This window comes from Bemisia tabaci, chromosome 1 (assembly GCF_918797505.1).
Source record: "Bemisia tabaci chromosome 1, PGI_BMITA_v3".
Classification (NCBI taxonomy): domain Eukaryota; kingdom Metazoa; phylum Arthropoda; class Insecta; order Hemiptera; family Aleyrodidae; genus Bemisia; species Bemisia tabaci.
This window is the reverse complement of record NC_092793.1, coordinates 84307831-84328087: the sequence shown is the minus strand read 5'-3', so window position 1 is coordinate 84328087 and position 20257 is coordinate 84307831. Positions and strand designations below refer to the sequence as shown.

Genomic DNA, 20257 nt, shown 5'->3' with positions numbered 1-20257 from the left:
GGGGGGGGTAGGGCTTTTTAGTACACTATGTATATTTCCTGAAACTAGGAAGAATCCAATTTCAGAAAACGCGTTCTCCCGAAAAAGGGCGGATACGCGCATACGCCTTTGTTCCAAAGAACTCCATGTAACCTTCCGGCGCGGCGTCTAGGAGAGAAAATCAGTTGCACCTCATGAAATTTTAGCTCTATTTTCGAGTGACCGCGGTGTTGCGCTGTCTATCATAGTTTGCACCTATAGATGCTTGTCTGAGAGATATTTTCTTGAAAAAGTAGCAGATTTGTAAATTGTTCATGTGCCTCCGTTTTCCTCGTTGGCATGAGATGAGATGGGTCCAATCAGCACCCGATATCTTTGAAATGCGCCACGCCGCGCTGCGCCTCGTCGCACAGTTTACATTTGATTTGGAGCGGCCTATGCGCAAAACTGAATTCGTCGATAGTACCTCTTATCAATATACACTGTCGTTATGTCACGCAACCCGTGCTCTTCTCTTTTCCGTCATCCTTAGTTTTTAGGATATAACAACGAGGCGACGAGCTTTTCTTCAACTCTTTCTCTTTAACGTGTTTTTCTCGCGCTATCGCTCGACCCCGTGAAGTGTGCATCGCATCATGTCGGACGGTGAATCAGATCCTCCTCAACCTCAAGGTCTCGAAGCTAAACTCGCCCAATTAACTGACTTGGTCCTGCAGCTTGCCGCTTCCCAATCTTCACCGACGGTCCAATCCGCCTCCCGGTTCTCTTTTGAAGCTTTCTCTCCAACGTCTCACGAACAGATAGAGGATTACTTCGACAGGTTCGAACTCAAGTTGAACTTATGCCATGTGTATAAAACTCAATGGGCAAATCAGGCTCGGGTGCACATGGGCCCCGAGTTAAATGCATCATTAAATGCTCTTTGTTTTCCTGTCCTTCCTAGCTCGCTTGACTTTGCATCACTCAAAAACAAGCTCATTTCTCACTATGCCAAATCGCGTAACAAATTTAGTGAAGCCATCACCTTCCGGAAGATTCATCAGCACGCTGATGAGTCTATATCAGATTTTGTGTCTCGTCTCAAGACCGGTGCGCCGGTGCGCGATATTGTGAGTTTGGCGACTTCCTAGATTACTCGCTTAGTATTCAGTTCATCCACGGCCTGTTTAGCGATGACATCCGCGATGAAATTGTAACGAAACAACCTGCCAACTTCGATGCTGCTGTCGCTGTGACGACTAACCTCGAATCTTCCTTTCAAGCCTCTGCCATCCTCAAGCCAACTTCTGCCCAACACTCAACCACTATCAGCAAGTTTTCACATTAAACTAGACCCAAACTCAAGAAAAACTCAGGAAACTGTCGGAGCCGCAGTCATCCTCACAGTAAGAACTCACACAGCAGCCCTTCTCACAGTAAGAATTCTCATCGCAATCCTTTTCACAGTAAGAACACAAACTCTTGTTTATCTTGTGGAGGTTCCCACAACCGCAGTACATGTAAATTTAATAATGCTGTCTGTAATTACTGTAAAATCAGAGGTCACATTGTCAATGCATGTAAGAAGAAAAAGTACTCTAATGGTAAAGAAGTTAATGATAATACCAGAAACAATTATGATAATTCTAAAGTTCATGATTTTCGTCCCGATTCTGATACTCATTATCTGCAACATCAATTTAAATCAATCTCTGGCGGCAGTCCACCAATTTTGCGATGTCCTCATCAATGGTAAATCACTCCGTATGGAGCTCGACACAGGTGGTCCCTGTAGCCTTATCAGTCATAGCACGCTCCTTGAATTATTTCCTCGTGCCAGAATGACTAAAATTAACGAAAGTTTCACCTCTTACACTCAAACTAAGTTCAGCTGCATAGGTTACATTTGGGCTAAAGTGACTTTCAGGAATCGTACTGAGTACCTCAAATTATTCATCACTGATATCCCTGGCGATAACATTTTTGGTCGTCAATGAATTAAACCTTTTGCAGATCTCCTCTCTCTTCATGAACTACTCCACAATCAAACTGATATTAACAATGTATGTGCACACGATTCTCTAAATAAAATGGATTCTATTAACCTTAACTAGTTTCTCGACAAACACAAAGATATTTTTGGGGATAAAGCAGGTACCCATCAGACCATCCAAACCTCCGGATCGGTATACTCCACCTTAATCTATCAATACATACCAATCTGTCTGTAATAATTAATTCTATCGAAATTTTATTGTTTAAAAGGTATAAATACTCTAACTCATCTCCTGCTCTTACAGCTCTTGAAAATTTTAAATCCATTCTCTCTGTATGTTTTTCTTGTAAATTTTAAATCAGAGCTTAAATCTTTCTCGTATGTTTTCCTTTTAAAATCCCTCAGATTTTAAAATGAGCAGGGAGACTGTTATGTAGCAGTTGGTAGCATGTACAAGTAGTGATATTGTCGCTACTTAGGTGTCAAGCCCGGAGAGCAAGCCTGTACCTCTTATCAATATACACTGTCGTTATGTCACGCAACCCGTGCTCTTCTCTTTTCCGTCAACCTTAGTTTTTAGGATATAACAGATGTGATGTATAGAGGCGATAACCGGAGTCTTCAATAATCGACTCTCCGCGCATCCTGACCCCGGAGGTGGGCACGCGGCGACAGGAGGTTGTTTCTGTAAAATTAAGTTTACTCGCAAATCCTTGGACCGATTTTCAAAAACTTGAGCTTGTTCTAAAGCTTAGAGAATGTCTGATACGTGCTTTTTTACCGATTTGATTTATCTCGTTTCGCTCAGAAGATACAAGGTAGGGAACCTTACTTTTTGGACGACCCTCGTACTTAACACCCTTTATCCATGCAACCCTTTACGTGTAAGTCATATTAAACGAGCTGTTATTTCAATGTATTATTTTATTAATCCCATTACATAAATGACTTTTTTTTTTTTTTTTTTTTTTTTTTTAAAAAGAAATTTTATTTAAATATATCGTAACTACTACAAGTGTTTCTTGTATCTATCTACGTGGCTTAAAACTAAAACTTAACAAACTGCATTAATTTTATATGTTGACGTTAGATAATACTATGATTACATAAATGACTGGTTACGGATTTAGACAAAATCAAAAATATTTTCAAAATGTGGACATGTTTGATAAGTAAGTGAGTTAGTCCAATCATGGGCATTTGACAGCTCGGTGCAACGAAGTTCTAACTTTAGGTGATGGACAGGTGGATTGACCTGGTTCTCCTCCATAGACATCACGGCCGGCGTTGATCTCCGACTCTAACACAGTATCCAGAATATGAAGCTAGAAGTCAGACGAAAAAAAAAAGAAAAGAAAAGGGGAAAAAAAGGAACCTAAATTGATGGAAGATTAAAATTTTCGCATCACTAATCCCAAATAGAAAAAGCATTCTGGTTTAGGTACTGTATCCAGCAGTCTGGTGTTCATATATCTGGTGTGTATTTCTGACTAGCGGAAAGCCCGTGACTGAAGTCACGGGTCTAGATGCTTCACCAAAAATTTAGTTACGGGGAGCATTAGGCCGATATTGTTTCGGGGATGATGCCACTATTCGACCAAATGGGAGCTTATTTTGCCTGATTGAGCGTGCCATTTCACGAAGATACCGCTATTCGACCACGCGGAAGCTCCTATTGCCTACACTTAAATTGAGGGCGAAATGAAATGACGTTAATTTATCTTCTCCAGTTTGGTGAAGTGCTATTTTTTAAAAACGTTCCAAGTAATCGTGCAATTTCACGATGAAACAGCTATTCCACTATTTCCACGTTCTTATTTTATTTCAATCTCCCTCTCACTCCTTTCTTCTTTTTACTTTTCATTTCTTCTGTCTGTTTGCTTCTCCCACTTTCATTATCTTCTTCTTCTCTCTAAATTTATTCTAGCTTATTTTCTTTCACTCTTCTTGTTCTGCACCATTCGTTATTCTCCCTTTTCTTCATGGTCATCGTCATCATCAGCATCAGCATCATAATCATCATCCTCATCTCTCTCTTTTAGTGTTCATGTGCTCGGACGGGAAGTAAAAAAAAATAAAAAACAGCTTAATGAAGAACAGTTAAGAGGAGCAACTACTTTACTGACAAACGCGGTCCCGACATGACATATAAAAAAATTAGCAGACAGAGGACGTCTATTGCACGGACGATGATACCACTCTTCGACCACGTGAGAGCTTGTGTTGCCTACACTAATCATTGAAGGCAAACTGTCATTTCACGACGACAATACCGCCATTCAACCACGTAGAAACTCGTGTTACCTACCTTGAAATTTAAGGTGAACTGAAATGGCGTTACTGTAATCTTTCCCTGTTTGGTAAACCCTTTTTTTCTTTTTTTTTAATTAGAGAGATCGGCAATCCACTTGATAAGTGTTCAGCACAATTTATGGTGAGAGGTTAAGGTTTATCTACAGCTGCGTGAAGTAAGAAATTTCTCCGCGCAGGGGGCGCCACCGCTGTGTTTTGATTTTTTGGTCCATGCTATTAGAGTCTGTACAGCTCCACATGAGTCCTTGAGCTTTTATAAAAGTTGAAGGAATTTGTGTTTAAATCGAAGAGTCATAAGTTCTAGCCATAACATTCTTCTTCCTATTGACCCTAAAAACGACGTGAAAAGTCATTTCTGAAGCTCTGCAATTTGATCCCAGAAAAAAGTAGGGTTAAGCATGATGAGCTTGATGCAACCAATCGCGATTGATCGCTCTCAGCAGTTGCAGATATCTCTCTCCCACCGTGAGATGTCTCTCTCGCACTTACAGATGTCCCGTAAGAGAAACTGGGATCAATATATAGCTTTTATTATTAGCCTTTCAAAGCTCGCGTTTGTTTCTAAGGATTCCAGACGTATGTTGCTAGAACTTATGAGTCTTAGAATTTAAGATACCTATTGTGATATTTAAATAATCACTGATTTCGGAGTCGGATTTTAGCAGCGCGACGTGGTGGATTTTTTCGGAACTACAGCTGAAGATTAACCTTAAGAGCGTGAAGGGGGTCTTGATCCGGTAGACAAAAAAAATGTAACATAACCTATAACCTACCAATTTGTGATTAGATTTTTTTTCATCTTAATCTCAATTCATAAAACTCGACACATTTAATTTATTTAAAATTCAATTAATTTAAAATCAAATTCTTTGTCCGGCAAGGATGAATTTTACTGAATTAGGATGAACATAGATTAAACGGGATAAATGCAGCTTTATGCTTATCAATCCTTTTGCATCTGGAAAATGCAGAAACTTGGTATTACGGATGTTTACGGTTGGATGCGAATGAAACTCTGGGTCCTATTAGTTTTTGGTTCGACAAAACATGCCTCTTCCGCAATGCATTTCTGAAATGTCAAATACTTTCAAAATGGCAGCATGCGAATCCACCCGTAAACGTCCGTAATACCAAGTTTCCACCATTTTCCTCACCATTTTGAAGTTATGCAGAATTTCAAAAAATCTGATGACAGATTAGTCTTTTTCATGCCGAAGTGTCCCCTGATACCAAGTTTCATGCAAAGTCACCGATAAGCAGCCTAATTTATTCTCTTGCCGCTCAAGGTCGCCATATTGACCGCCGCCATTTTGAAAAGGACAAAAATTTTCCGGAAAAATAATGCCAGAATCGTTTTTCTCGTTTAAAAAAACCTATGAGAACCAAGTTTCATCCCAATCCATCGAAGAAAACGGGGATTTAGATTTCCGATATTTTGAAATTTGACCGGCGGCCAGTTTGTCAAAAATCAAGAGTTTGACTTGCGGTCTGTGCCAAAAATTTTCTTTTTTAATTATCTTTGAATTGATATGCCACAAAGGAGATGTTGCCGTTTTAAAAAAAAAGTTGGGACCCGTAGCCCCCCCCTCCCCCCGGGGGGGGGGTGGTGGGGGGGGGCGGCGGCAAAAGTTTTGGGGCCCTGAAAGTAGCTTAGATTGATCTTTGAACATTCCCGAAGTTTTGTTTCAAAATACTGCTGCTAGTTCCGTCTTATCCCTGTCTATCCTGCTTTATATCGAACGATATCGAAGATCTATATACCATACAATATTATATCCCTACGAATGAAACCCCAAAATATGATGGTAGGGGTGTAAGGCATGCCATAAGAAAAAAAAAATATAAATAAAATTAGTTGGGGGGGGGGGGCTACGGGAGTTAGAAAAATGAGCTGGGAGGGGAGGGGTAGAATAAATGCTGGCAAAAAAATTAGAACTAACCTGGCAATGATTTTAAAAAAAAAAATGGAAGTATAAAATCCGTTGTAATAAAATCTCGAGGACTCTAAATTTCATGTTCCCTGAGCTTCTCCGGGTCGATTACATGGGAGACCGTCTTTTTCTGGAGAATCGACGTCAATTTTGCGACCAAAGAGGAATCCTGAGAAATTTTTGGCGGGGGCGAGGCCCCCTTCCTCAGAGGATTACTTTCTGTCGTTCAGGGGGGTCAATTAGAACTCTTAGGAGTCACTTAAGATGTAAATGTGTTCTGCTCCTCAATTTGGATGCAATTAATTTGCGATTCGGAAAGGAGCCCCGATTTTTAAAATTAGGCCCCCCCCCGTTTACCCCCCAAGGAGGGGGACTAGAGGAGCTTCGGGACCACGAAATTTGGATTTCTCGAGGTCGATTACCTCGGAAACCATCTTTTTCTGGAGAATTTACGTCAATTTTGAGACCAAAGAGAAATTATGGAGGGGGGTACTGTCCTCCTCTTTAGGGGATCATTTTTGGGCCTTGGATGGTCCGATTTTGGATTTTTAGGGGTCAATTCCACGTGAAATTTTCCGTGCTTTTCAATTCTGATGCGATCAATCCGCAATTCGGTCGGGAACCGTGACTTTTAGCATCGTGACCCCCCCTTTACCCCCCAAGGGGGAGTGGGGGGGGGGGTTACGGGACCACAAAATTCGGATTCCTTGGGGTCAATTCCCTATTCAACCCCGCGGTCTCCGACTTCGTACGACCTAAACCAACCGAGAAAAAGGCCTGGTACGGGTGGTCTGAAACACCCTGTATATACCAATCTCTTGCAAATTTAATCGTTTTTCGACAGAAGTGGCGAGATTTTCCATATTCTGAACAGAAAAAAAGTTATGAGCGAAAAACGGGGATAAACCGTAAATTTTAGTCGTTTTTTCAAAATGGCGGCCGGGGGGAGGGTCGGATCTGTCAGGCAAGTCGAAATTCGGATTCTACGACCCAAAAAACATAAAGTCCGCCCATAATTGCTAGTTCGACTAAACTTTCCCGCTAGAATTCTCTATTGCCTGGACTATTAGTTTATCTCTTTAAAGCACAGATTTTTCGGAGAAGGTCGATTTTTAGAGAAAATTCCGATTTTTCCAGGGAAAGTTGCCCTGGCCCAGAAAAACAAGTGTCAGTTTTGGAATTAGCGCTAAAAATCCACTCGAAATCATTTGATACCTTAACCTGTGTTGACCAGTGGAATCAGAAGAATCACTCAACTATGTAATTTTACATAGAAAAAAAAGTAATAGCACCCCCTTTTTCCCTCAGAAAATATGAAATGCGATAATTTTAAATCATACTTCAGAAGCTGAGATTTTATCTTATTGTAATGCTGCCTAACATTTTCAGTCAAAGTAATTAGAGTTTAAAAACTTCTCATGAAAGAATGGAATTCAACTTGAGAGGAGAAATGTGTAAGTAAGAAGAAATCAAAGAGATACATCAGAAAATCTTATGAAAAATACCAGAGAAATAATGGACAAACAGAATTGAGAATGCTGGAGGGGAAAAAAAGGAAGAAATAAAGAAAAAAAGAAAAATTTCTTATTATTTAATTTCCATGCAACCTTTTATCCACACAAAACTTTCTCTACAGTTTTAAAAATCAAAAAGATATATTAGAAATGCATGTTCAACAAAAAGTAAGCCAGTTAAGTGAGTTGCATACAAACATTTAACTGGGTTTCAGTAACCCCCATTCTCTTGATAATCTGTTTGTTTCCATTTGCTTTTCTTTGTTTTTCTTTTTCTTAACTAAACACGGATTTAAAAATAACCAGCACATAGACATACCTGAAGAGTTTGTCTCCCCTTCTTCTCTGACGAAACCCTCCACTGTTCACTTACAGCAACGTACTTAAAATTTTGTCATCGCTGTAGAGAAGTAGAATTTTCAAGATAACAAAAATGTGCGATGAGTCCGTTGCACACAAAAGATACAGCCGAATTAAGATACACTAATCAGGTAAAATCGCACGAAAATCACTTTGGGTACGACAAAGTAGTCTGAAATCCGTTCCTTTGCGCGCAATCTACGTAGTTAGTAACACGCTTTTTCAACTTTCCCGCGTCTGCGGGCAGTTTTTCTCAGTCATCACCGACCAGGTTTGCACGGGCAGAGGCGTGAAAGTTGTGACCTAAGGAAACAAACGATTTTACTAACTTTTTCTGTCATGTAATTTCAATCCTTTTCAAAAGTTTGTTCCCTTTCTCCTACTTTATTTTGCGAAAACAAAAACTTTGAATCAATTAAAATCTTACACAAGGAGAGTTTATAACAGTTGGCGATATTGTTCAGGTTAGGTTTCTCTCCGCGGAAACCTAACTGCTGACCACCGAGAAAAACTGTTTGCATACGTGGTAAATTTGAAAAAGCGTGTTACAAACTACGCAGATTGCCCGAAGGAGTGGGTTTCAGACTTTTTCGATGTCCCCAACGTGATTTTCATGTGAATTTACCTTTCAAAAGAATATGCAGTTGGCTGTATCTTTTGCGCGCAACAGACCCATTGAGTATCCGGCAATATTCTACAAGGTTCTCGCAGGAACATTTGGAATCAATGATTTAAAAATATGTAGATAATCACAAACCCAGCTCTTATCATTAAACAGCGCATTCGGGTAAAATTGGAGGGCAAGTGCAAACCAAATTTGTATCACCATAAGTATCATCAATTCTTCCAACTCGTGGCCATATTTTCGTCCCTGATAGGATTGATGGCTGGGAAAAAAAATTGAAAATTATTTTTCATTTTTTTTTTTTTTCAGTGTGCCTCGGAAATAAATCCTGAGGAGAAAGAGAGGGGGGAACCATTGGTCAATTTTTTTAAACAGCCATAATTTTTCAATTCATTGCGCAATTTACATTAAATGACTCAAGGCTGCAAAAACCTCCTACTGTATCACCTCATTTAGGTCAAATTGTATACACTAAAATTCTTAGTCTACATAAAATGTTAAAAGAAGAGGAATAAAACATGGTACGATTTCAATAAAGTAATCTAATGTAATCGTACGATTACATTAGACGATTTCGGTAAAGATTTAAATTATAAAGTAAAAATCAAACTGAATCCTCTAATAATCCTTCCATAAAAGCACAAGGGAAGATTAGACTTCTGATTTTAATTTCCTAGTAGGAAATGCTTGTTTACGGTACCCTGCGGGTCCTGGTCCTCGAATTTGTACGACCTAAACTAACCAAGAAAAAGACCTGGTACGGGTGGTCTTGGACACCCTGTATATAAAGGGTAAACATCTTGTAGGTATACACAGGAAAAATCTTGTACCTATATTACCAAGATTTAATCTTGTACTCAAATACAAAAAAGTCTTGTGTACACCAATATTTCATCTTGTACATGTATTTAAAAGAAAAATCATTTGTATTAGGTACTGTCTCCGCTTCTATCGAATCGATTATACCCAAGTAGCATTTTGCAACGAAAAAATTGCAATTTAAATGCAATAAAATTTCCAGATGATTTCAACTTTCTTGCAAGAAAATTGCAATTATTTTACAACATCTGACCCCCTCATTGTAAAAAAGTTGCAATTTTTTTTTTGCAAAGAAATTTCAATATTGACGACCTTTAAATTTCAACCCCTAAATTTTCCGGGGAAATTATAATAATTCGAACCCATGCTTACCTAATGTCCTACGACGTTTAGCAGCATAAAATACCGGACGCCCTTGAGTGGGCTTGAACCCGACCCGCGAATGTCATAGCGGAGCACTCTTCCTTTGAGCTACAGGGAGCTGATGATGAGCTGGGTTGAAATCACGCCTGTTAAGGCTGTTATCGCATGCATTGCGTCAGTGCGTGGCTCAACATTCATCATAGATTTGATTAACGCCGTTTTTCTCAGGCTTCTTTCTTTTGCCTATTATTTATTTTTTTTCGTGTTACTTATTTTTTTCATATTTTTTTTGTCTGATTTTTTTTTCGATATCACGTAATAGGTACTCACACTAAATTTACACCGGTGTAAATTACACCACATACTAACTTGAGAACTTAAAAATATTTTCAAAAAATATTTTTAAAATATTTTCAAAACTTTCATAAGGAATATTTTTAATATGCATGTTTACAGGCAATATTTTTGAATTATTTTAAAAATATTTTTTGTAAACATTTTCAAAATATTCCTTTAAAATGTTTTAAAAACATTTTGAAAATATCTTAATTACAATATTGCCATGAAAATATTTTGATAAAGGTGACAATATTTTCAAAATATGTTGGGCTATATGGGTTAGGTGAGACATTTAAGTCGAAAAAACTTTAAAACAACTAGAGAATTGGATGCCAGGCACATGGCGTGAATTTGTTACAACATGATTGCACCGAAATTGCAGTCTTTATAGTGCCTTGAAAAAGAAGGTTAGGCAACAAGCATAATCTACATTTCTTGCAAACTTATTGCAATAAAATTGCAACTTTTTAAGCGCCTTCAAATGAACGTATAGGCAACAAGCAAAAATTGCAATCAACTCACAATCCATTGCAATGAAATTGCAATCCATGCTACTTGGGTAGTGAAACGTGGTGTTAGGTAGCAGTTTTTTATGGAAAACTCAAATTTTTGGTCAAATTTCCAATATTCGAAAATCCAAGATGGCGTTTGCGGTCAAAAATACTACCTTGGCTGCTGTTCAATCGATTTCAGTGAAACGTGGTATCCTGGTGGTATTTCTGGAGGAGAAACTTGAATTTCTAGTCAAATTGCCGAAATTCAAAAATCCTGGGTGGTGGGTGTGGCCTAAAATTCTACCCAAGCGTTTGTTCAATCGATTTGAGTGAAACTTGACAACTGGGAGGGGAAAGATATTTTAACAAGCAACTCTTTTTCAATCCAATTTTAAAAAATTCTAAAATTGAAGATGGTGTACGTCTCCTAAAATCCCACCTTCCTTGCATGTTCAATCTTTCTTCAGCAATATGAATGGCAGTATATTTTGACCTGAACTCTGATTTTAGAGTCAATTTTTCTAAATGAAAAAATCTAAGATAGCACATGTAGCCTAAAACGCTATCTCGTTTATTCGGCGCTTATTCGACCAATTCGTGTACCTAAAACTTAGCATCACAGGGAATATTTTCAAAAGATACTTGAATTCGATGTCAAATTTTCAAACACTTAAATTGGTGTATGCTCACATGTATGCTGGCAAACTTTTTGAAAACTTTACTCAAATCATTTGAACATACGCGCTGGTATAGCATTTTAGACCATATCCCGCCATCTTGGATTTTTGAATTGTGAAAATTTGTCTAATACGACTGTAGACTAAATACGAGAATAGATTTGATAGGCTCCGAGGTAGAACATTTTTTTCCCACATAGTTCCTTTTGACTTAGGTAATTAAAAATCACAGCTAGTGCATTAAATAGGTAATTAAAAATCACAGCTAGTGCATTAAATAGGTAATTAAAAATCACAGCTAGTGCATTAAATCAAAAGGCACCACACATTGAACTGCCTTTAATTTGATTCATCATCGCTCATTCTTTGTCGTGCGATTTTTCAGGCGCTAATTCTATGGGATGCAATCAGTTATTTTGAGACATATTTACTTATGTCTCGGAATAGCTTATGTTGTGGAGAATCAAAATCTATCCAAAACTAAATGGAATATTTGGCACATAGTTCCATTTTTTATAAATAAATCCAAATAAGTTCTTACCATTGGGAAAACAGCTTCTTTTCTAGAATAAGGCCTATTCCAGTTATCTTCTGCCACTTGATTTTGAGTGTGTGGAGCCATTTTCAGAGGATTTATTTTACTATCTAGTTTTCCATTCTCTATACTTCTTATTTCTTGACGGATACCTGAAGATTGTAATCATGAGTATTTAACAAGGAAGGTCAAGTGAGGAGAAACTGAATGGTGAACATGGTACCTAATGCAATAAAATGATGATCTAGATGTAGTATCAAAAGTGCTCTAAACTACAGCTAAAGTTTTGGGAGTGCCGAAATCTATTTTGGAAACGTCAACATAAGTCATGAATTCCAACTATGTATATATGTTACCGGCAAACCCCGTTTTTCAGGCAGACCTAGGTCTGCCTAGGCAAACCTAGGTCTGCCTAGGTAGACCTAGGTCTGCCAAGCACCTCGTTTGGCAAACCTAGGATTGCCTGAAAATTTTAGGCAGACCTAGGTTTGCCAAAAGTGATTTTAGGCAAACTAGGTTTGCCAAACGATTTTTTTGGCAAACCCCGTTTCTGATTTCTACCGCTAAAGTGACTTTACCGGAAAACTTTTTCTACCGCTAAAGTGACTTTACCGGAAAACTTTTCTACCGCTAAAGTGGCCTTACCGGAAAACTTTTTCTACCGCTAAAGTGACTTTACCGGAAAACTTTTTCTACCGCTAAAGTGACTTTACCGGAAAACTTTTTCTACCGCTAAAGTGACAGTACGAATTCAATGAGAAACAACTATTTATCCCCACGCAGACCGGGGCGAGCGGTGGTTTATTATAAAAGAATCACAGGTGAGGCTGAATAACAGTGTAACATAATATCACAAGTGCTTAAAACAGGGCACGAGAAATCTGAGTAGCAAAAAAAATTGGAAAAAAAATGCAAAATTTACAATTACAATTTGAAAAAAGATACAATTTGAAATCGTTACAGATTCCTTGTCACTTTTTTAACATAATATCATAATATCACAAGTGCTTAAAAAAGGGCATGAGGGAAAACGTTACACAATTGATGCAATTCGAAATCATTATAGATTTCTTGTCACTTTTTTATTTTTTAGAGGAAAAGTACATTCAAAGGAAATTTATTTATTGTTGCAGCTGAGGCTGGAGTGACATTTGGAGTTGCACAGTTTGCCATTTTTGCGGCACTTACACTGGTTTGAGGTGCAACCTTTTTTGCAGTTGCACCTTTCGAACCCCTGCGCAGAACCCCCAGCAACACTGGCTGCGGCCGCACGTACCGTAACCTTTTTTTCGGCTGGCACCTCACTGACCGATATGAAGGCCGTGGCGCACACGTCGAATTCCGACCGACAGTACCTTTTAGGGAGGATGCCGTCTTTGGTCCCTATTTTGTATAACTCGTGTTCGTTTTTGTCGAGAATTACGCCGATTATGTTTCTTAAACAAGCACGAGGCTTGTCCACGTCTGGTATAGGTATTGTTACGTTGTCGCCGACCTTCGCTGGCGGATGCGTTTTGTCCGAGTGCAGACGCATCGATAGATAGATAGATAGATGGAAAATACTTGACCCGTCGCTCTCCTATTTTCGCGCCTTGAGACAAGCTGTCCGCTGCATGTGCCGCTAAGTACAGTGAAAATCGTGGATCGGTAAGATAAGCAGCGACAGCTCGGAGTAGATTCTCGACTGCGAAATGAAAGGTCCACGGTTCGAGTGTGACTGCGGCGCTTAATTTTTACATCGAATTTAAAAAAAAAATACAAAAAATTTACCGAACAAATTAGTGAGATAATCAATAATATTAAGTGCATAATAAAATTAAAATAATTCTGAGACCACATAGTTCATTATTTTTGTAAAATTACCATATAGAATACGTCAAGGCTCGTCACTTTAGCGGTAGAAAAAGTTTTCCGGTAAAGTCACTTTAGCGGTAGAAATCAGAAACGGGGTTTGCCAAAAAAATCGTTTGGCAAACCTAGTTTGCCTAAAATCACTTTTGGCAAACCTAGGTCTGCCTAAAATTTTCAGGCAATCCTAGGTTTGCCAAACGAGGTGCTTGGCAGACCTAGGTCTACCTAGGCAGACCTAGGTTTGCCTAGGCAGACCTAGGTCTGCCTGAAAAACGGGGTTTGCCGGTAACATATATAAGATGTACAGTGTACACCGCACACGGTTGTTTTTAATGGGAATCTACCCCAAGAAATTCAAATTTTATAGTCCCTAAGCCCCCCACCCCCGTGCTCCCTTTGTGTGGTGAAGGGGGACATTGACCTTAAAAGTTGAGGTTCCTGTCATACTTCATTGTGAAATTATTCTTTCAAAATGAAAAAGTATCGTAAATTTTAAAAATAAATTGACACCGAGAAGTCAAAATCGACCCATCGCGTTCCAAAATACTAACCTCTAAAGGTGGGGGACAGAGCAGAGCTCCCTCCTCCCACAAAGTATCAGATTGCTAAATGGACGAGCAAGCTTGGAAAAAATTTGTTTTTTTCGTAATCAATTTCGACAGACCCAAAGAATCCGAATTTGATGGCCCCCTGGCTCTTCCAGGCTCCACTGATGGGTTTTAGAGATACCTTAAATTTTATCATTTAAAAGGTTCAGGGTCGCCCCCGTACCCTATCAGTAGAATCAGAAAGCAAATCTTGGCAACTGAAGAAACGAAATTCGATAAATTCAACCTCCCAGATCCAGAAATATCAATAAAACTCCCTATTACAAAAAAAGGAGACCTGACAAACCAATCAATATTTGCACAATGGAGAATTTGCACGCAATTTTTTTATTGCTTCATCTGAAAGTGCCTAATGAGCTGAGTTCGCAATATTTTTCATAATTTTTTTCTGACATGGGAAATTGGAGAAAAATTGATTTAAAAGTGAGAAAATGTGCCGCCTTGTGACGTCATCTGGCGGCATTTCCCATTTAAACACATGTACTTTAGCAGAATCGGTTATTTTGTCATATCTCCTCTAATAATTGCTCAATTTATGAATCAAGGGTATCTTCGTGTTCAGCTCACTCAGAGGATTCCACTTAAACAGGAAATTCATCAAATTTCAGACCCTTGCAAATTCTCCATTCAAAGATGAACATTCTGATAGCCTATTCTTCTACACAGATGGTAGCAAAACTAAAGATTATACCACAGGAGCAGTAATCAGCCAGGACATTGCTGTCAAGAGAACATTCATCCTGAATAAAGACAGAACAATTATGAGAGCGGAACTGAAAGCTATCAGTGAAAGCCTCAACCTAATCTCCCTATACAACGTAAGAAAAGCAGTAATATGCACAGATTCACTAAGTTCAATTACACTTCTTTCACAAAAGGATACAATCACGGACAACTTGGAATTAGAAGAAGTTCATCATTTCCTCGCCCAAAATAAAGACTTAATATTGACATGGACCCCAGGTCATGAGAATATCGCAGGCAATGAGTTGGCTGACAAACAAACCAAAGACCTCCGTAACGCCACAGACTACTCAAAAGAATTAATCCATTACTCTAACTACCAACGACTAACCAAAAGTTCAGTATTGCAACAGTGGCAAAGAGACTGGACAGAGAGTACACAAACCAAGGGAGCCAGACTAGGATCAATCCAACCGGTCATCTCAATGGAAGCCTGGTTCAGCCGCATAATATTAAGCAAGAAAGCTACCAACATAATATCTAGAATGAGAATCAGCCATGGGTTATTCCCAGAACACCTCAACCGTATCAGACTGAAAGATAATGATAAATGCACTTGTGGCCAGATAGGAACTATCGACCACATCCTCCTTCACTGCACAAAAATCAAACAACCTACAAATATCTACAATCTCATGAGAATACCGGATCCTCAAGTGATAATTGATTCCAAAACCATCTTAGCAAGAACTGAAATCGAACTATACCAGGAACTAGAATCCCACATAATCAGTAATCAAATCTCATGTTAAACTTTCCATCATTTAGCGGTGGCCAATGAACTATACCTAGGAGTGCGCAAGCTCTCAAAAAAAAAAAAAGCCTCAAGGGGCCAGGACATCATCAAAGGATTCATTTGGTCTGATTATGTAGAAAACCAAAATTTTTCTTGTTAAGTTCAATAAATGAATAAACGCACTTTACGGAACTATAGATTTATTCATACCTAATTATTAAGAATAATTACTGAACACGCCATTCCGGCTGTAGCTGATAACAAGAACCTTGCACCTCGCGCATGCGTACTATCCTTTCAGGTGTGGCATTACAATGATTGCCAACCTGATCACACTTGTTCTAGATTTCACTATTTCAACATCTCTCAAGCCTGTGCGTATATTTTTGGATCTAGTATTTTTTGAAGGAAGGCACAAGGCTCTGTCCCCTATCTTTGGAAGTCAGTTTTCTGGACTGGGATTGGTCGATTTAGTTCAGAATTTTCTGTACTTTTTGATCTTGGTACAATAATTTCAGAATTATTCCGGGAATCTTGGCTTTCAAAACCAGAACCCCTTTCAACCCTCCATACGGAGGCGGGGGGAGGGGGGTTAGGAACTAAAATTCGGATTCATTGAGGTCGATTCCAAGAACAATATCGTGGTCCCAGCCCTCGTCTGACCTGTAATAACTTGAGAAAAAAACCTGGTATGGCTGTTCTAGATCACCCTGTCTAATTAAAGTCCACATTTTGAAAGTGGTAGAACAGCTCTAAACTCGGGGAAAGGAAAAAAGAAAACAGTCTTCCCCACGGGCCTCGAAGGCCGTCCGGAGTGAGCTTTCGAGGCTCGTCCGGGAGGATGTACTTCAAAGATATACGAACAAGTAGGATGAAACAAATAGGTAGTAATCCGGTGGTCACCCCGCGAACTCCTTATCTACTTGGAATGAAAAGGAGACAAACCCCTAAATAGGGGTAAAAACCTTAACACTCACATTTCACAAACCAGGAGCGCGACACGATCCTCTGGACAGAACTTCTCAGACTCTTACTCTCACCGCTAGGATCGCTAATGTTCCCCCCTCTCCCCTCTCTCTCTTCTTTCTCTCTGGCGGGAACTTTAAACATGGGTGACTAGCTGTCACATGGTGACAGCAAAAACACTATTTTCGCTATTCTTCGTCATTGTGATCATATTAAAAATCAAAGAAATCAGATTTTTTCTAGCGATAAATCGAATCAATTTTCTGTGAGAATCAAATAGATTCACTGAAATGGATTTTTTTTTTTGACGGCGGTTGAGCCACCTAACAACTATTCTATCGTTTCACCTCTGGGAGTTAGGTAAGATACTTATCGCCTTTTCTATCAAACCAATCGACCAGTCGACCTGAAGGCTCCAAATGAGGTAAATTCCGGCAGTCTGTTGTGTTGACTCTCGCCAATCGTCTCTACAAATCTAAATATGTTGATGGCTTTCAGTTGATGGTAATTGCTATTTTTGAGGTATCTTAATCATTGATTTTCTTTGTTATACAACCAATATACGCAAAAAGAAATCAATCCTGTTGTCAGCGCTTTTACCGGTTTGCCTCTTGTTGGAACTTATCAAGTGTGCATAGACAACAGATGAGTTCTTATGAGAGCCTAACTGGTATTCACTACTGACAACAGGTCTGATTTATTTGCCCACACTGAGCCCTCCTCAAAAGAGTTTCTTGCCGGCATATGGTGAAAAAAAATCTATCGGCTGAAACGTACCTCTTAAAAAACTGCAATAATTATTGATTGACGGTCGTCAACGAATTTCAGCAAACCCTCTGAATGAACAGGTCCAAGACACTCAAATCATCGGCTGGTCAGTCCGACCATTAGTCTGTTAATCACTTTGACAACATATCTACCTACTAGCAGTTATATCTGAGGAAGTTCGTGACCAAGTGTGCAGAATGTTCTCGATCATGCGATCATGATCGCGCGGCCGCTCGCGTGTGAATTGGGGAAGCCTTCTTTTTTCTCATCATCTCATCTCGGTCGATTTTGGGAAAAAAACTGGGAGTGCATTGTTTTCTGTGCCCGATGCCCTTCAAGCGAGTTGTTTTATACAGGGTTATCCAAAAGTCACCTACCACCCCTGTAACTTTTTTCCTAATTGAGATAGAAGTTTGAAACTTTGGGAATGTTCCTCGGTTTAAGGTAGCAACTTTTTGGTCCCCCCAAAATTTTGAGGGGCGGGGGCTGACTTTTTTTTCAAATGGCAACCCCCCTTTTGTGATACCTCATTCGAAATATATTAAAAAAAGAAAATTTTTGGCGCAAACCGCAGGTCAAAATGTTGATTTTTGACAAAACGGCGGCCGGTCAAAGTTTAAAATGGCGGAAATTTGGCATCTCCGTTTTTTAATCGGCGGATGGGTCTGAAACTGAGAATCCTAAGGTCTTTCGGGACGAGAAAAACGATTCTGGCATTAATTTTCCGGAAATGGCGGCGGTTAAAATGGCGGCTAAGAGCGGGAAGTGGATATTTAGGCTGCTTCTCGTCGGATTTGTATGAGACTTGGTATCCGGGGGTATTTCGGCACGAGAAGAACGAATCTTTCATTGGATTTTTGAAATTTTTAAAAACTTCAAAATGGCGGCAAAAATGCGAATGGCGACGGTGGATGCTGATTTTCCGTTATTTTTCCGTCACCATTTTGACGATATTCAGTGTTTCAAAAATCTAATGAAAGATTACTTTTTTCGAGCCAAAAACCACCAGAGTATTGACTTTTGTGCAAATCCATCGGTAAACAGCCGTGATATGGATTTTCTGTCATTTTTTCGCCGCCATTTCAAAGTTTTTAAAAATTTCAAAAATCCAATGAAAGATTCGTTCTTCTCGTGCCGAAATACCCCCGGATACCAAGTCTCATACAAATCCGACGATAAGCAGCCTAAATATCCACTTCCCGCTCTTAGCCGCCATTTTAACCGCCGCAATTTTGAAAAGTACTGACATTTCCGGAAAACTAATGCCAGAATCGTTTTTCTCGTCCCAAAAAACCCAAGGATTCTCAGTTTCAGACCCATCCGCCGATAGAAAACGGAGATGCCAAATTTCCGCCATTTTAAACTTTGACCGGCCGCCGTTTTGTCAAAAATCAACATTTTGACCTGCGGTTTGCGCCAAAAATTTTCTTTTTTTAATATCTTTCGAGTGAGGTATCACAAAAGGGGGGTTGCCATTTGAAAAAAAAAGTTAGCCCTCGCCCTCCCCAAAATTTTGGGGGGACCTAAAAGTTGCTACCTAAAACTGAGGAACATTCCCAAAGTTTCAAACTTCTATCTCAATTAGGAAAAAAGTTACAGGGGTGGTAGGTGACTTTTGGATAACCCTGTATAGAGGCGTGACTAAAGGGAAACATCAAATCCTGGGGAAGGCAAATTACCAATTGAAGAAAACTGAGAACTTTCTGCACCCCTGTTCTAGACTCACTGCGAGGTCGATGGACCCAGGTCAGTCCGTTGACAAGATGCTATTTGGAATTTCCCGGTCAGGCAACGGATTCCTCCGATTTGCTGCTCCACTACTTTCCAAACGTTTCATCGATTTGCGTTGCTCCGTTTCATAGTTTCTCCCCGATCCGCATAAAACCAATGTAATCGGATCGGGGGAACGGGGGAATCTTTTGACGACGTGGACACTCCTCGCCGCCGTTTCCCGAGGATTATCGCACTCAATTATCCGAACGGACTGACTTGGGTCTATTGACCTTGGACTTACGGATGAGAGCTTCACAAAATCTGTCCATCTCTTCTTTATCCTCTGATTCAGTTGGTTCGATCATCAAAGTTCCAGCGACGGGCCATGACATTGTTGGAGCATGGAATCCTAAAAAAAATATTTCTCTCAATGTCGGGAGACAAGTAATTCTACCGCAATATGTAGGTACTTTCTGACAAGTAATTTTATTTCAAAGCCTTTTCGTAGGTAAAACTTGGAAGTGTTAAAAAAGAGCAATTAATTTGACATTTCAATGCCAAGGAGTCAGGGAATACCTAGATTGGTGCAGGGAAGAACATAAAAGGCACAGTTAATTTTGTTGTTAATTTACAACTTGTAAGGAGCTCCCTCTCTTGTGAATTCTTATGTTGTTCGCTGTTTGAGGCGTGCTTTTTCAGTGGAGTTCATCCTCTGGACCTCCAATTGCTCGCTTTGCAAGTGACATTTGCGACTAAATTGTAAGCCAAACCAAGTCGATTTTGTTTTGGCACGCTATCATATACCACACCAAAAAAACATTAGGCACAACAAAAACCTCACGCGGTTTGCCCACACAACATTGTGGCCGAAGCACTCCATTATCAGAGCAAATACCTAAGAGTTTGACGCTGCAGAGCTATACAAATAAATTCTTGGGCAGCAGAAA

The 20257-nt window shown here is 39.4% G+C and overlaps 1 protein-coding gene and 1 long non-coding RNA gene across 6 annotated transcripts in view; both read right to left on the bottom strand.

Moving 5' to 3' along the window:
• Nucleotides 1-20257, bottom strand: part of LOC140226030 (uncharacterized) — a 234405-nt gene that overhangs the window by 81368 nt on the left and 132780 nt on the right. The gene's annotated exons all lie outside the window — the stretch shown is intronic.
• Nucleotides 2983-20257, bottom strand: part of LOC109039911 (glycine dehydrogenase (decarboxylating), mitochondrial) — a 138262-nt gene continuing 120987 nt past the window's right edge. For 2 of the 5 annotated variants that reach the window (XM_072306323.1, XM_019055633.2), the window contains 3 exons: nucleotides 19612-19719; nucleotides 11931-12076; nucleotides 2983-3279 (listed from right to left, as the gene is read on the bottom strand). In XM_072306323.1, the coding sequence (XP_072162424.1) occupies nucleotides 3145-3279; nucleotides 11931-12076; nucleotides 19612-19719 (389 nt within the window). In that variant the 3' untranslated portion in view covers nucleotides 2983-3144. Of the gene's footprint in view, nucleotides 3280-7774; nucleotides 8960-11930; nucleotides 12077-19611; nucleotides 19720-20257 lie in introns of those variants that run through there. The other 3 variants (XM_019055634.2, XM_019055637.2, XM_019055635.2) reach the window with 2 other exon arrangements.